Below are 16917 nucleotides of genomic sequence, written 5' to 3' on the forward strand. Positions count from 1 at the left end.
ATGCTGGGGAGGCCCAGGGGGGATCCTGAGAGAACGGGGGGTGTTCTTGAGCTTTGTGCAGAGTTTCCCCTCCCCTCCCCCTCCCTAGGTCTGTGTAACTGAAGTTACTGCTCTTCTCCAGTTGGCATGCAGGGGTCCTCCAGATTGTGATGTGTTAATATGCGACAGCAAAGGGGTCTAATGCAATCCTGGGCTGCATCCACAGAAGTCTAGTGTCCAGCTCAAGTCATTGTACAGCTCTATTCTGCCTTTGTCAGGCCCCACCTGGAATCTTTGTCCAGTTCTGGGCGTCACAATTTAAGACGGATATGGACAACCTGGAAGGTGTGCAGAGGAGGGCGACCAAGATGATCAAGGGTCTGGAAACCCAGCCTGATGAGGAACAGGTTGAAGGAGCTGGGGATGTTTAGCCTGGGAAAGAGGAGACTGAGAGGGGACTTGGCCTTACTTTCTGTATAGGAAGGCGCTCATACAGAGGATAGAGTGAGCTTGGTTTCTGCTGCTCTAGAGGGTAGGACATGAACCAATGAATTCAACTTTCTGATGGTAAGAGCTGTTCAGTAGTGGAGTGGACTCCCCCAGAAGGCTCTCCTTCACTGGAGGTTGTTAAACAGAGGTTGGGGATTATTTTGCTGTGATTCCTGCATGGCTGGGAGTTGGACTGGATGACCCTTGAGGTCCCTTCCAGTCCTACAGTTCTTTGATTCTATGAACATGCTCTGCTGCTCTGGAGAAAGAAGCATGGGCACAGAACTGAAAGTGCAGAAACAGGCAGCTCCCAAGTCATCTCCTCTAGTTTTTCTCCTTGCCCTCTCTTTTGTTCCTGTAAAAGACATGCTAGGGTCCATAAACAGCTTCAGGGGAGATGGCTCTTGTGCTCAGGTCCTGCTTGCAGATGTCGTGCAGGCATCTGCTTGGCCCCTGTGAGAACAGGAGGCTGGACTAGATGGGCCACTGGCTGGATCCAGCAGCCAGGCTCTTCTGATGTTCTTTTGCCTCCCAGATTGCCAGCATTCTGGACAGCCATGCAGCCACCCTGCAGCGGAAAGCTGACCGGGAGGTCTTCTTCCTGAACACCCAGAGCATCGTGCAGCTAGTTCAGAGGCAAGTTCAGGGGGTGGGCACCCTGCCTTTCTCTTCACTTACATGCAGCATACATTCCCTACACCCAATGTGTGTGCTGGGTGTCTAGTTTTTTTCTGCTTTCCTAGCTGGGGCTGATTTGAGTTGTAGTCAAAAACATCTAGACAGCACCAGGTTGAGGAAGGCTGGTTTAATGAATATGCTGTGGCCTTGCCTAGAAGGAGGAGAGTTGCAGCAAACAGCCCATTGGGGGCCTTTTCCTACATTATATATTTGAAAGTTGTTTCTTTCTTTAAGATTTCATAACTAAATTTTGCATGGTGGCTCCTCAGTTCAAGAATTGGATTTTCATTTACATTGGGATACAGTTGCATACCATTTTGAATCAAGAATTGGTTTCTTAGAATTCCAGAGCAACACAGGGGACAAGGCTGTTAGTGATGGATATATATATATATATATATATATATATATATATATATGTTTTAAATCTCCAGTTCAACTTGCTCTGACCTGATACATAAATTATGTGCTTCCTTTTTTAAAAAAAGGCAAAACCTTCATACTTTTTCATCTACATTATTCAAACAGCTATGCTTCACAATTAAATTCCTCAAGCTAGCAACATGACATTTTTAGCTGAGAGTTGAAAATACTTTACAAGAGGTGGCGTTGCTCATCCTACCAATGCCTGTTGTAAACAGGCTGAGCAGGTTTTTCTCTTGCAATAGAAACCTGCAAAGCCTATTTAACCAAAATCAGTGGGACAAAGCTATGTAGGTGCTCACTGCGAGAAGCAAAGCCCCTGTGAACCCACCTTCAGCTCTCCAAAAGCTCTTGTCAACCCCAGCAAGAGAGGAATAGACCTGTTCCCCTCGTCTAGGTATCGCAGTGGCATCCGAGGCCACATGAAATCCGTCGTGTTGGATCTCCTAAGGTGTTATTTGCAGGTGGAGACCCAGTTCCAGCAAGGTAGGCTCAACAACAGGTTTGCCGCTCTTCGGTCATCACGGGAGTGAAAGAGGGAGACCAAATCTGACAAGCACCCCTTTTTATTTTCCCTTTTCGTCTCAGCTCACTATGACAAATGTGTGATCCACCTACGCGAGCAATACATGCCCAACATGACCCCGGTTCTGGAATGCATTTTCTCCCATGCGCAGGTGGCAAAGAAGAATCTCCTGGTGACGATGTTGATTGTGAGTAGCAGGAGGAACAAGGAAGGGGCTTCCTGGGGAGCCACAGATTTTTGTGTGTGTATGTGTGCAGCAGGTCTGTGGCCCTCCGGGCCTGGTTGGATGGCAGCATCCATCTTCCCTGGCCATCGGTCATTCTGACTGGGGCTGGTGGGAGTTGTTGTTTGGCCACCTCTGGAGCAGCCCCCAGACTCACCATTCATTCAAAATTTTATTGGTATGATGCTTTTCTACAAAAATGAATCTTGCTCAAAGCAGCTTGCAACAAAGAAAACAGGAAGGCATTTCGAAATCAGCCACTGCAAGAGCAATTTCATTTCCCAATAGCATAATAGCAAATGTAACAGCATACAAAAGTGCCAACATTTCAATACCAATACTGTATAATAAGATTACGCTAACAACATTGTGCCTCTTGGCAATAGCAAAAATATCAAGGGAGCTGCTGGAAACCCCTCTTCCGAGATGTTGTTGCTGGTTCCTTTCTACATTGGTGCAGGAAGAGATAATACAGTCTGGCATTTTTTACCTCCAGGATCACCTTTGTGGCCGAGACCACACCCTGACCGATGAGCTGATGGCCATTCTGAATGAGCTGACTCAGCTTAGCAAAACAGAGCACTCCAAAGTGGCCTTGAGGGCCAGGCAGGTCAGTGGGACTCCCATCTTCTTCTTTCATTCCTGGAACTGCAGGCATTTTGTGCCAAGGCTTTGTGTTGCTGCCTAAGGGGAGAAGGTTCCAAACAGCCCCATGTCAAGCTTTGCATGCCCTGGAGGAGGGTTTGGGTTTCTCAAGGAATCTGAGGAGACCTTCCAGAGCACCTGGCATGGATGGGAAGAGTGTGGCTCTCTGGATGTTGTTGGGCACTCAACACCCAGCAGCCAGCATGGCCAGTTGTCTCAGGATGATGGATGTTGTAGCTCAGTGACATCTGGAGGGCTACAGATGTTCCTTCTCCTTAGCATTGACTCTGTGTTTGACAGAAAGAGGATGATCCTGATATGCCCAGGTGGTAACTCTTCAGATTCCAGCTACAATGCATTTTGCAATATGGCCAACCTGATTCTGTTGGTTTTTTGTCCTGTTTTGTTTTTTACAAATTTACTCAGCATTTTAAACTCATAGAATCATAGAATCATAGAGTTGGAAGAGACCACAAGGGCCATCGAGTCCAACCCCCTGCCTGTATTGCTTCTGCTTATTAACCCCCTCCAACTGTAATGCTTCTGCTTATTGCGATGTGTTGCTGTTGTGCTTTATTTCTGATGTTTTGTTTTCCTGCTGTATTCTATATTTTGCATTTATTATTTTTATGTTTAAGGTGTTGTCTGTGAATGACAACAAGATTAACAGTTTGATTTATACTTTGGGGTTAAAACAGATGGTGCTCTAGTTTTTGTATGTGTCAGCATGGAAAGACCATTTGAAAATGTCTGGTCTTTGAAATCTCAGAAGAGATAGGGGCACTTTCAGTGTCTTTCCCCACTAACTTTTACATCTCCATTGTCTCCTGATCTTTTGCTTCCACGCTTTTCAGATCGTTTGAAATCCTCCGTCTTGGAGGCAGAATAAATGGCACAAAAGTTAGCAATTGTGCACAAATCTTGCTTTTCACTTGTATGTTTCAAAAGGTTTGCTGGGGCCTTGAAAGGCCCCCTGTGATTCCTCTCTCCTTGCTTCCCTTGGGCCGGTTGAACCCAAGCCCCTTTTTGTTCTCAGGTGCTGATTGCCTCCCACCTCCCTTCCTACGAACTGAGGCACAACCAGGTGGAATCCATTTTCCTCTCAGCCATAGACATGTACGGACACCAGTTCTGCCCTGAAAACCTAAAGGTGACCTGGATTGCTTGTTAGGTCTGGCTCTTGCAACTGGCAGCATCTGTTCACACTAAAGAGCCATTGTCGTGTCTTGGCAAGAGTGCTGGACTAGGACCCAGGAGAGACCGGGGTTCAAATCCCCACTTGGCCATGAGGCTCCCTGGGTGTCCTTGGGCAGTCACTCATGCTCAGCCAAACCTACCTCACAGGGTCGTTTTGAGGATAAAATGGGGAGGAAGAGAATTGTGTGTGGCACCTTGAGCTCCTAGGAGAGAAAAACAGGTCGGATACGAATACATGACATAAACTTGAGTCACGCTTTAGCCAAGAAGTACTCAGGGGTGGAGCTGGTCCTTTGCCCAGAGTCAGTCTATCAAATCCCTCATTTTTAAAAAAGTAAATAAACTTAGCTGAGAAAGACCCCTGCATGCTTATCAGAGAAGACAGCATTTTCAAACTATAGTTTTTATTCATTCCTTGTATGACTCTGTTCTTCCTTCTCCTTGTGAGTATTATGCCCTGTGGGCAGATCCATACTTTAGGGATGTAGATGGGTATAGAGAGAAGAACTCTAAGCAGCAGCGTCAAAATGCCACAAACCGGTAAGGATGCTGCCTCTTGATGCTTTTGTTGAAACCTCAGCTGTGTGCACGACACAAACACAGTGATTGTCGGTGATAACTCCATCTTCTTAACTTTGCTACAGTAATATAAAGCTTGCAGTGGGGGAGAGGGCCTTGGTCTCATTTGAGGCCTGAGTGATTCTAATCAAACTTTCTCATGAAAGCATGAGAGGTGGCGGACTCCCCTTCCTTGGCGGTTTTAAGAAGAGGTTGGATGGCCCCCTGTCATGGATTACCTAGCTGAAATCTTGCAGGGGGTTGGACTGGATACCCGTGGAATCCCTTCCAACCCTAAAATCCTATTATTCTAAATTTTAAACCAGCGTGATTCTAAAAATGTGTTGTGATCTCCAACGGCAGACCTGTTTGTTCATTCGCTGCTCCTCCCTTCCTTTCTAGAAACTGATCCTTTCTGAAACCACCATCTTTGATGTCCTGCCTACTTTCTTCTATCACTCCAACCAGGTGGTCCGCATGGCAGCCCTTGAGGTAAAAGGGAGGATGGCAAAGGCTAGAGTAGGGTAGTGCTTGAATGGAACACAGTGACATTTTTCCCCCTTTCAAAAAAGGGAGGGTGCTCTTGTAGCATTGATGGCAGCTGCATAGTTTGGGGCAACTGCTGGCAGCCTGGGGATGAATGCATGCAGCATTCATGATCTGAAGGGTGGGTTCTCGTTCATAGAACAGTAGGGCTGGAAGAGAGGGACCCAAAGGGTCGCCTAGCCCAAACCCCTGCCATTCACAGATGCGTTGCAGCACTCACACGACGTCATTGACATCCAGTTCCAACCTGCATTTCCCCACCCACTCCAGATGTGCCCTTTCTGGGGGAAATCCAAGAAGCAAAACCACCACCACCCCAACCTGTGGCCAGAACCCCCATTTGGGGAGCAGTATTCTGTTCTTCACCTGTCATTGGAATTCCCTTCTTTCCTCCCCAGGTGTACGTGAGGAGAGCCTACATCGCCTATGAGCTGAACAGCCTCCAGCATCGCCAGCTCACGGACGGCACCTGCGTGGTGGAATTCCAGTTCATGCTGCCATCGTCCCATCCAAACAGGTGGGCTTAGCCAAGAGCCAGAGACCGACCGTCTTGCACTGGCTCCCTGGGGCTTTGGGGGCTCTTTAACATGTGTGCATGTGAGGACCTTTGGTGCAGAAGGAAACTGGACAAGGGCAGGCTGGAAAGGAGGTGTGGGCATGGGAGCAGAGCTACCGGAAGGTCCCAGGTTCAGTCCCTGGCCTCTCCACCTGAGACCTTGGATAGCCACTGCTGATTGGAGCAGGTGGCTCAGTGGCTGGGCATGAGGTATAAGGAAGCTTTGTGTGTCTTCTTTCAGAGGCAGCAGCCCCGCCCTGAGCAGGTAGAGTGTCTGGTTCTTTACACTGTGCAGCATGAGTGGCAATGTAAAAAGAATAACCGGCCTGCAAGTGCGTGTACGACTCCTTGCCTACCTTTCCCTGGTTCTTTCATTCATTCTGGGCTTGCTAACTAATTTGCTTTTTGGTAAGCATGTGAAAGGGGTCTTTCTTCCGGGATCATGGGATTATGATTATTTTTTTACGTCTTCTTGGTCCCTGCTATGAAGCTTAGAAGTGAGTATCAAAATCTCCAGGTGGAAATAAGAAGCCAGCATTTGTGGCCTCAGGGCCACACTGGGAGCAAGGACTTTCAAGGGCTGAGATGAGCTGTGCGCAGCCACCTGCTGTGACCTGTCCTGGGTCAGCCTTCTATCCATGCTGGGAGTTGTGGGATCATCATCATGAGCTGTGAAATCTCCAAGGCGGCAGGAGGGAGGGCTGCCTGCCCTGGGGGATCTGTGGTGCTGCTGCAGCACTCCTGTTTCCTTTACGAGAATAGCCGTAACCCCCTGAGTCATCCAAGAGTCCTGTCTCCATGACTCTGGGGCTCTGCTGTGCCTGATTCTTCCCTTCCTTTGCGGGTAGGATGTCTGTGCCCATAAGCATCTCGAACCCCGACTTAGCCCGACACAGCACTGAACTCTTCATGGACAGCGGCTTTTCTCCTCTTTGCCAGCGGATGGGGGCCATGGTGGCTTTTGACAGATTTGGAGACTTCACCAGGTAGCTGAACAGCCATGTTTTGGGAGGAATGTGTTGTGACCCTTGCCTTCTGAATGTCACCAAACAGCTAGACCACATTCACACCGTACCTATGACGTGCTTACGATACCACTTTAAATAGTTATGATGTCTCCCAAAGTATTCTGAGAGCTGCTGTTTGTTCAGGGTGCTGAGAGCTGTTGGGAGGCCCCTGATCCCTTCCCAGCTACAATTCCCAGAACTCCCTTTGAAGAAGGATTGATTGCTAAACCGCTCTGTGAATTGTAGCTCTCTTCCAAATTATCCTGTGTGTAGCATCCTGGGGGCAGCACAGAAGTCTTTATTAACCACCAGTCATTCCCAGGAAAGAATGTAGTTCTAGCCATTCTGTTTTGTTTTTTTTTATAATATTTTTTATTAATTTTCCAATTTTTAACAAAAAACAACAACAACAACACACAAACATCAACAAGTACAAACACATACAAAGATATCATTTCTTAACCTCATTTTCATAAACCTCTTTTCTCGGACTTCCCCATACCTCACCCTTTTTGCATCCTTATTTTACAGTTTTTCAACAACTCTTTTTGCCAATTTAGTTTAAGCTCATTATCATTCTCAATTTTACCTTAGATCATCAAACAGTTTTAGCTGCAATTCTGCATCTCCCTTCCCCTTGACATTTTATCACTCCTCTATTTTACAACAGTTCTTAAGATATACTTTAAACTTCTTCCAATCTTCCTCCACTGTCTCTTTCTCTTGGTCGCGGATTCTGCCGGTCATTTCTGCCAGTCCCATAAAGTCAATCACTTTCGTCTGCCATTCTTCCAGTGTGGGTAGTTCTTGTGTCTTCCAATACTTTGCTAAAAGGATCCTTGCTGCTGTAGTGGCGTACATAAAAAAAGTCTTATCCCTCCTTAACACCAACTGGCCGACCATGCCCAGGAGAAATGCCTCCGGTTTCTTGTGAAAAGTACACTTAAGTACCTTCTTAATTTCATTATAAATCATTTCCCAGAAGGCCTTAATCCTTGGGCAGGTCCACCAAAGGTGAAAGAAGGTACCTTCAGCTTCATTACATTTCCAACATTTATTATTGGGCAGATGATAAATCTTCGCAAGCTTGACTGGGGTCATGTACCACCTATAAATCATTTTCATAATATTTTCTTTTAAGGCATTACATGCCGTAAATTTAATACCGGTGGTCCATAACTGTTCCCAGTCAGCAAACATAATGTCATGACCTATGTCCTGTGCCCATTTGATCATAGCTGGCTTAACAGTTTCATCTACTGTATTCCACTTCAGCAACAGGTTATACATTCTTGATAAATTCTTAGTATTGGGTTCTAACAATTCTGTTTCTAGTTTCAATTTCTCCACCTGGAATCCAATTTTCCTGTCTTGTTTAAAAGTCTCCATTATTTGATAATAATGGAGCCAATCTCGTACTTTAGACTTTATTTTCTCATAGCTCTGTAGTTTAAATTTACCACTTTCCTGTTCTAAAATTTCAAAATATTTTGGCCATTTAGATTCCATGTTGAGTTTCTTCACCTCTTTGGCTTCCATAGGTGATAACCACCTAGGGGTTTTATTTTCCAACAAATCCTTATATCGAATCCAAACATTGTATAGTGCTTTCCTAACAATATGGTTTTTGAAACCTTTATGAACTTTAACCTTGTCATACCATATATATGCATGCCACCCAAATCTATTGTCAAATTCTTCCAAATCCAAGATGTCTGTATTCTCAAGAAGTAGCCAATCTTTCAGCCAGCAGAAAGCTGCCGATTCATAGTACAATCTTAAGTCCGGCAGGGCAAACCCCCCTCTTTCTTTTGCATCAGTGAGTATCTTAAATTTTATTCTGGGCTTTTTGCCCTGCCAGACAAATTTAGATATATCTTTCTGCCACTTCTTGAAGCAATCTAATTTATCCACAATTTGTAATGTCTCTAGCCATTCTGTTCAAGATTGCTGTATCTTCAAAGACGCTTTGGAGGGTTTCTGTTTAAGACCAGGTCTATTTGTATACCCACCATGTTGCATACAGTTTGTCTGATTCTGCCCCCATTCCTTTTATGCTCTGAGTTATTTTCTCAACAACTGTCACTTTCCAGACATTTTTATACCATAAGTCAAGCGACAGCCCTTGTAAGGACTTCCAGGTTTAGATAGCCAAGCGGCCACTGAAAAAACAGCCAGTCAGTCCTTATTCTTCACATTGGCATTTAGGCCCTCTCATTCCTGCTTTGATTCTTCTGCTCCCTGTTTTCTCTTTTGTGCCAGAAACTTTGATGAGGTCATTTCCTGTTTTGCCGACCCCAACCCTTCTGAGAGCCCCTTGTTCAGTGAGGTGAGGGCCACGCTGTACGATGAAGAAGACAGCAAGGTGAGCGACTTGTGGGCCTCCAAGGAGCTCAAGGTGGCATACAAGGTTTCTCCCTTCCTCATTTAATCCCCACAACAACCCTGTGAGGTAGGTTAGGCTGAGAGGCAGCGACTGCCAGTCAGCTTCATGCCCAAGTGGGGATTTGAACTCTGGTCTCCCAAGTCCTAGTCCAACATTCCACGCTGGCGCGCCAATAAGTGGGGAAGGCAGAATGCCCAAGTCAGCCTCTGCCACCCTGTTCCTTGTCCAACTGCAACACAACAGTCCTGCAGTGCTGCCAATGGATCTTACTCTCCAGTAGTTGCTGCCACCATCCTCCTGTGAAGAAAGGGTCTACTACAGGAGAGTAATACCTATGGGCAGCACTGCAGGGCTGTTGTGTTGCAGTTGGGCAACAAATGGGGTGGGAGAGCCTCTGTGGGGCTTCACCCCTTTGCCACCCTCCCACTTACTCTTGCAGCCCAGATGGGAGGGAACCTGGGAGGCACTAAAGCACTTACTTTTAGGAAGGCTCCAAGCCATGGCACCATGGCATTTGTTCAGCCTGCACAGACATTTCTGGGGAAAGCAGAGCTAACTTCCAGCTGCCTTATCTTAATCCAAGACCAAAGCAGCTTGCCTGTTTCCCTGGCAGACACCCCCCACCACTTCCTAAGCCCCAGCAACTTTGAGGCCAGTACACCCTGCGTCTCCCAGACAGTTACTATGGTTGTCACTGTAACTGACCGTGTGGCTTTGCCGTTTCCAGAACCTCCGAGAGGAGCCCATCCATATCCTGAATGTTGCAATTCGGTGGGCAGAGCACCATGAAGATGAGGAGCTGGTGCCCGTCTTCAGAGCCTTCGCTCAGTCCAAGGTTTTGTGCCTTCCACTTCACTCTGGGGACTGGCAGGAAAAACAGAATGGGTCTTGGGCTTCTTTGGAAACACATTTGAGAATCCTGGGAAATGTAGTTTGTTAAAGCTGCTGTGAGGGGGTTCCTAGAAGCTCCCAGCCCCCTTAACAAACACAGTGTGTGTGTCAGGTCCTTCATTCAGGTGAAGAAGGAGATGCGTTGTGCCCCGACAGCCATGCATTAGGCAGATAGCCCCCTTGTTTTTAGCAGCTTGCTTTCCATTTTTGGGCTGCGAACTCTTGCCATGTTTGTGCAGGGAGGTGGGGGCGCAGCTACACACATCCCATTTGTTCCCCGCAAAAAAATGCATTTGTTGAGCTGGTTTTTGGACTCAAGGGTGCACATTGAATGATGAATCCGACTACATCACCAGCTGCAGATCCTCAAGGCCAACGCTGGCTCCTGCTCAAGGCAAAGCCATGCCTACATTGATGCTGTCTGAGCCGATGGTTTGTGTTGCTGTTCCCTGAAAGATCAACTATTTTGCCCTTGGAGGGTGTCATGTCTGTGGGAAGTTTCTCCTAGGCTCACTCACACCTTTGCCTCTGTTCTCTTCTTGGTCTGTTCTCCATACAGAACAACATCCTTGTTGAATGTGGGCTCCGAAGAATCACATTTTTGATAACACAGCAGGTCAGTGAAAGTGATGGAATTTCATTTTGGGGTTTTTAGGATTGGTGGGTTATTTTCTTTAAAAAGAAGACAAGGCACTAAAGGAATGTTGTTATCGGTTGTTCTTGTATCCCACTTTTCTTCCCGAAGGAGCCCAGTTCTCTGTAGTGGGGGGAGGGGGCTTCTCCTTCTCCTTGTTTATGACTTTTGCTTTCCGTTGCAGAGGGAATTTCCCAAGTTCTTCACATTCCGGGCACGAGATAAGGTGAGTTGGCCCAGGTGGTTTTGTACATGGAAGTTAGCTTAGCTTGCGCACTGCCAAGACCAACAGGTGCTTGTCCCACTTTCCTGGCAGTTTGCCGAAGACCGCATCTACCGCCACTTGGAGCCGGCGTTGGCCTTCCAGCTGGAGCTGAACCGCATGCGCAACTTTGACCTGACAGCAGTGCCTTGCGCCAACCACAAGATGCACCTTTACCTGGGTGCCGCCAAGGTGGAGGAAGGCGCTGAAGTCACAGACTACAGGTTTTTTGTCCGTGCCATTGTCAGACACTCGGACCTGATCACCAAGGTAAGCCTCAGGGCTGAGCCAAGGGAAGCTGTCGGGGTGTGTGTGTGCAAGAAGTGGAAGAGGGGCCAGGAGCGAAGCGTCTGCTGAGGTCAGCTCAGCCCGAAAGCAGGCATTTTAACCAGGCTCCTGCCTGGCTCTTTATAGCACTGTGAAGCCTCTTCTTTTCTGCTTTGAGGGTCTTTCCTTTCTCTCTCTGATGTGGCGCTTCCTCTGCCCTCTCTCTGGGACAGGAAGCCTCGTTTGAATACTTGCAGAACGAGGGTGAGCGGCTGCTCCTGGAGGCCATGGATGAGCTGGAAGTGGCCTTCAGCAACACGAGTGTCCGCACCGACTGCAACCACATCTTCCTCAACTTCGTCCCCACCGTCGTCATGGATCCCTCCAAGGTCTGAGCCTTGCTTGCTTCCCTTTCTGGTAAACACCTAAGAAGGGCTCTTGCAGATGGGACAGACCAAAGGGGGCTCATCTCATCCAGCGCCCTGCTGCTCACAGTAGCCAACCAGATGCCTCTTCCGGGAAGCCCACCACCACCATCAGCAGCAGCAGCAGCAGCAGTCTTCCGACACACCTTTGTGTTTGTGTGTTATTAGTTAAAGTACCGTGGTACCTTGGTTCTTGAAGAAAATCCATTCTGGAAGCTCATTCAGCTTCCAAAACGTTTGAAAACCGAGGTGTGACTTCCCATTGGTTGCAAGAGCTTCTTGCACTCAGCGGAAGCCGCATTGTACGCTTGGGTTCTGAAAAATGTTTGAAAATGGAAGCGTTCACTTCTGGGTCTTCGGTGTTCAAGAATTGAAGCGTACGACAATGGAGGCATTTGGGAACCGAAGTCCCACTGTATTTTCTAATCTGCAGTGCTTCTGAATGACCGGTGCTGGAAACTGCAGGAGGGGAGAGGGCTGCTCTTGTGCTTGGATCCTGCTTGCTCCTTTCCCATTGGGGCATCTGGCTGGCCCCTGTGAGAGCAGGATGCTCGACCAGATGGGCCATGGGCCTGATCCAGCAGGCTCTGCCTGCATTCTTAACATTCTTAAAAGAATATTATCAGTCTGATTATGTTGGTGGCACCCCCAGATTGAGGAATCGGTGCGCTCCATGGTGATGCGCTACGGGAGCCGTCTGTGGAAACTCCGGGTCCTGCAAGCCGAAGTGAAGATCAACATCCGCCTGACGCCAACTGCCCAGGCCATCCCCATCCGCCTCTTTCTCACAGACGAGTCGGGCTACTACCTGGATATCAGCCTCTACAAGGAGGTCAACGACCCCAGCACGGGAAATGTAGGTTTCTTGCATGTGCCAGAGATGATGGAATGTTTGTGTACGCTACTCCTTTGTTCTTGCATTTTTGTTCTCTGCACCAATCATGACCACATAGTATAAAGTGGGATATCTCCCTCCGTCGCTCTGTTAGCTGAGTGGCAGAGCAGCTGTTTTGCATGCCAAGGGCTCCTGGTTCAGTCCCCTGACTGAACCCCTGGAGAACTGCTGCTCTTCAGAGGAGGCCAGGGAGGGAGGACATTGGTGGCTCTCCAAAGGTTGTTGGACTCAACTCCCATCTGCCTTGGACAACCAATAGTCAGGGAGAGCGGGAGTCATTGCCCAGCACCACCTGAATGGCCACAGGGGCTCCTACTGGGCCTTATAGACACTGGCAGCCTTCGGTGATGTCTCCTGCAGCCCCCAAAGAATTTGCGCTTGCAAATGTTGGAACAGAATGTGAGAGGACAGAGGAGCTGCTGCTCTCTTGCTATCCTTGCCAGCCCTGTCTTCTGTCTCCTCCTACTCTAAGTGCCTCTCGGCATTTCACAGCCTTTTCTTTGCCTGAAGGAAATGTTGCCTCATTAAGAAAAGTAACTTTGGAGAGGGAAGTGAATAGGTACATGGTCAGTGCTCCCTTTTCTATCCCCCAGCTGTTTCCTGTTTGAGTTGTAGGTTAGTTAAAAATGGGAATTTCAGAAATCAGAACACAAGGGCCAGCTCCGCAGCAGACCTTTAAAGTGCTATGATACCCCTATAAACAGACATGGCTTCCCCCAAAGAATTCTGGGAACTGTGGGTGCTGAGAGTTGTCAGGAGACTCCTGTTCCCCTCAAAGAGCTACCGTTTGCAGAGTGGTTTAACAATCAATCCCTCTTCCCAGAGCACTCTGGGAAATTGTGGCTCCGTGGAGAGAATGGGGGATCTCCCGACAGCCAGGCGTGTTTCAAGTGGCATCATAGCACTTTAAATGTATGGAGCGAATGTGGCCAAGTTCTGCCCCTCACAAACTCTCTTGCCAGGTTTGGAACAGCTTTGATTTCACAAGTGTAGAAGTCTGCGGGGAAGAGTGAGGAGGAGGTGGCCTGATGCTGTGCTTTGCCTCCTGGACTAGATCATGTTCCACTCCTATGGAGACAAGCAAGGGCCTCTGCACGGTATGCTCATCAACACTCCGTACGTCACCAAAGACCTGCTTCAATCCAAGCGCTTTCAGGCCCAGTCGCTCGGCACCACCTACGTCTACGACTTCCTTGAGATGTTCCGGCAGGTGAGCTGAGGACGAGGCCCCCACATCTCCTTCTGTTGGATCAGGGAAATGCTTTGTAATTGGGAAGAGCAGGCTCCAGTTCAGCCCAGAGGCTTCACAAACCAGAAGAGGGATTGTGCACACTGCTGCACACACAGCCCCCATCTCACAGTTAGCTCTGGTCAGAAAGGTGTTTGAGGTTTACATTACTTATTTTTAAAAACCCTCTAGTCCCTGTTTCTCCAGAACTGATAGTGAGACACAACTGCGGGAGTACATGGAGGGGGGGAGGGAGGCAGCGCTGCTTTGGTCTGACTGCAGCCCTTAGAGCAGCAGTGGGGAGTCCGTCGCCTCCAGGCTTCCAGACGGCTTCTCCCTTCTTCCTTGGTCCTTCTGGCTGGGAAGGCGAGTCAAAGCTGGAAAGCCACTGGATTCTCACCCCACTGCAGAAGCTGGGCCAGGAATCCTTGACACACTGGATCTTCTGGAGTAAGAAAGAGTGGCACTCTGTTGTTTTGCTCATGGCTCCTTGTTTTCAAAAACGACTCTCATGTTGGTTCCTCTTTAGGCTCTGTTCAAATTGTGGGGTTCCACGGAAGCAGACCCTGCAGATGTCCTGACCTACACAGAATTAGTGCTGGATTCTCAGGGGCAGCTGGTACAGATGAACAGGCTGCCTGGAGGAAATGAGGTAGGGCCATGGAAAAGGCAAATCCCCCACTAGGAAAGGAACTGAAAACTGCCAACATCATAATGCCATTGGTTTGATTTACAGATAGGTAGCCGTGTTGGTCTGCCATAGTCAAAACAAAATAAAAAAATTCCTTCCAGTAGCACCTTAAAGACCAACTAAGTTAGTTCTTGGTATGAGCTTTTGTGTGCATGCACACTTCTTCAGATACACTGAAACAGAAGTCACCAGACCCTTCTATATAGTGAGAAGGTGGGGAGGGGTATTACTCAGAAGGGTCACCCCTTGCTTTTTCCTGTAAGACCTATTGCAGTCGTTAAGAGTCGTCAACAGGCTCATCACAGCTATCTGCCAATCACCCAGTCCCACCACCCTTCTGAGTAATACCCCTCCCCACCTTCTCACTATATAGAAGGGTCTGGTGACTTCTGTTTCAGTGTATCTGAAGAAGTGTGCATGCACACAAAAGCTCATACCAAGAACTAACTTAGTTGGTCTTTAAGGTGCTACTGGAAGGAATTTTTTTATTTTGTATTGGTTTGATTAATTACTTTTATATTCCACCTTTTCCTCCAAGGAGCTCAAGGTGACAAACCTGGTTCTTTCCCTCATTTTATCCCCACAACAATCCTATGAGGTAGGTTGGGTTGAGAGGCACTGACTGGCCCAAGGTCACCCTGAGTGGGGATTTGAACCCTAGTCTCACCCTGTTACCACTACAACAGTAGGTGGTGCAAGAACATTTGGAATGTTGTGTGCAGTTCTGATCACTTCCCCTCAAAGAGAACATTGTAGAGTTAGAAAAGGTTCAGAAAAGGACAACCAATATGATCAAGGAGTTGGAGCAAGGTATAGAGAAAATGCGAGTGAGAGGCAGCATGAGAGAAGCTATGGAACAAACTCCCACCAGAGGCAGTGATGGCACTGGGTAAATTCCTGGGGGAGGGGGCTATCGAGGCCTACTAGCCACAAGGGCTATTATCTGTCTCCAGGGTCAGAGGCAGCAGTGCTTCTGAATCCCACTTGCTGGAAGCCACAGGACGGAAGAGAGCTCTGGCGCTCAGGTCCTGCTTGGCAGGGTTTCCCTTTGGGCTGTCTGGTTGGCCCCTGTGAGAACAGGAGGCTGGACTAGATGGATGGGCCGCTTTGGCCTTATCCAGCTTAATATGCCCTTATGGCAAAGGTGCAGGCAAAGAAGCTGGCTCTTGGCTCTCTAGATCCAGTATTTTCGCTGCTGAGGTAGGGCTGTTGCTAAACCCTCAAGGAGGCCCACTGAGGAGAGATGGGGAAGCTGGATAATGCTCTCAGACAAATGACCTCATTGGCTTTTGCTGTTCACTAAACCATAACCATAACACTTGCTATTCTTTGAAAGCAATCAGTGTCAGCTTTGTGGACAAAACCTCCAGAACATACAGATGGTAATTTCTTCACCTCTCCTTCTTCCTCAATATCCTTCCAGATTGGGATGGTGGCCTTCAAGATGAAGATGAAGACCCCTGAGTACCCCCGAGGCCGTGACATTGTGGTCATTAGCAATGACATCACCTACAAGATCGGGTCGTTTGGGCCGGAGGAAGACCTCCTCTTCCTGCGCGCTTCAGAGCTGGCGCGCAGCGAAGGCATCCCCAGGATCTACATTGCAGCCAACAGTGGGGCCCGCATTGGGTTTGCTGATGAGATCAAGCACAAGTTCCAGGTGGGCTGGGTGGATCCTGCAGAGCCATACAAGGTATGTGGCTTCCTGGCAGATCCCCCCTCCCCCCAAAAAGAGAGTTTCACTAGGGTAGAATCCTGAGACATTTTGTGGGGGGGGGGTTGCGGATAGGTACAGTTCTCAATGAGATCCACTTGTCTCCTGGAGCTTCCCTGAGTGTGTGCAGAGCCCTGTGTGAGGGTCTCCTCCTCAAGGGACAGCAGCCTCTCCTCTGGGCTGCAATCCCATCTCCACCTTGCAGAAAGCAGCCATTGCAAGTGGAAGCTAGGACCCACAGGAAGCCAGTCCTTTTTAATGCAGCACATAGTTAAAGGATGGAATTCTTTTGCATAGGAGGTAATGAGGGCCACCCACCTGGATGACTTTAAAGGAGGTTGGACAAATGCATGGAGGAGGAGGAGGAAGAGGAGAAGGCCATTGATCGCTTTGAGCCTCAATATGCTCTGCCTCAGGCACTGCAACAGCCTCCCCAGGATCATGCCCTTAATCCATGAGACTTCCAGAGGGGCAACCATGTTAGTCTCTTGCAAGAAAGGCACCTTAAAGCCTAATAGATTTATCATGGCATCCACTTCATTGGATGTTCAGCTGACACTGTGGGTTCGAGTCTGCAAAAAAACCCAAAAAAACTTATGCCATAATAAATTTCCTTCCTAATACATAATTTAAAATCTCATGATTTCAAACAAAAACCCTGCCAGTTTCAAGTCTAAGGCTGTGCTGAAGTGGAGTG

General features: G+C 48.1%; 2 protein-coding genes across 7 annotated transcripts in view; one reads left to right on the plus strand and one right to left on the minus strand.

Moving 5' to 3' along the window:
- Nucleotides 1-16917, plus strand: part of ACACB (acetyl-CoA carboxylase beta) — a 63202-nt gene that overhangs the window by 35583 nt on the left and 10702 nt on the right. For 3 of the 6 annotated variants that reach the window (XR_013832402.1, XM_079949182.1, XM_079949184.1), the window contains exons 23-41: nt 1004-1104; nt 1967-2055; nt 2158-2282; nt 2815-2928; nt 4000-4113; nt 5121-5210; nt 5663-5781; nt 6062-6085; nt 6669-6806; nt 9090-9192; nt 9941-10048; nt 10664-10720; nt 10923-10964; nt 11055-11270; nt 11501-11656; nt 12345-12548; nt 13642-13797; nt 14345-14467; nt 15930-16199. Coding sequence is in view for 4 of the 6 variants with exons in the window: in XM_079949182.1 (XP_079805308.1) it covers nt 1004-1104; nt 1967-2055; nt 2158-2282; nt 2815-2928; nt 4000-4113; nt 5121-5210; nt 5663-5781; nt 6062-6085; nt 6669-6806; nt 9090-9192; nt 9941-10048; nt 10664-10720; nt 10923-10964; nt 11055-11270; nt 11501-11656; nt 12345-12548; nt 13642-13797; nt 14345-14467; nt 15930-16199 (2349 nt within the window). In the remaining 2 variants the exon portion in view is untranslated. Of the gene's footprint in view, nt 1-1003; nt 1105-1966; nt 2056-2157; nt 2283-2814; nt 2929-3999; nt 4114-5120; nt 5211-5662; nt 5782-6061; nt 6086-6668; nt 6807-9089; nt 9193-9940; nt 10049-10663; nt 10721-10922; nt 10965-11054; nt 11271-11500; nt 11685-12344; nt 12549-13641; nt 13798-14344; nt 14468-15929; nt 16200-16917 lie in introns of those variants that run through there. The other 3 variants (XM_079949183.1, XM_079949185.1, XR_013832403.1) reach the window with 3 other exon arrangements.
- FOXN4 (forkhead box N4) overlaps nt 16231-16917 on the minus strand; it is a 71472-nt gene continuing 70785 nt past the window's right edge. Inside the window, exon 12 of the mRNA XM_079949712.1 lies at nt 16231-16792. Coding sequence (XP_079805838.1) covers nt 16758-16792 — 35 coding nt within the window. The 3' untranslated portion in view covers nt 16231-16757. The remainder of the gene's footprint in view (nt 16793-16917) is intronic.

The sequence above is a fragment of the Podarcis cretensis genome, assembly GCF_951804945.1.
Source record: "Podarcis cretensis genome assembly, chromosome: 13".
Taxonomy (NCBI): domain Eukaryota; kingdom Metazoa; phylum Chordata; class Lepidosauria; order Squamata; family Lacertidae; genus Podarcis; species Podarcis cretensis.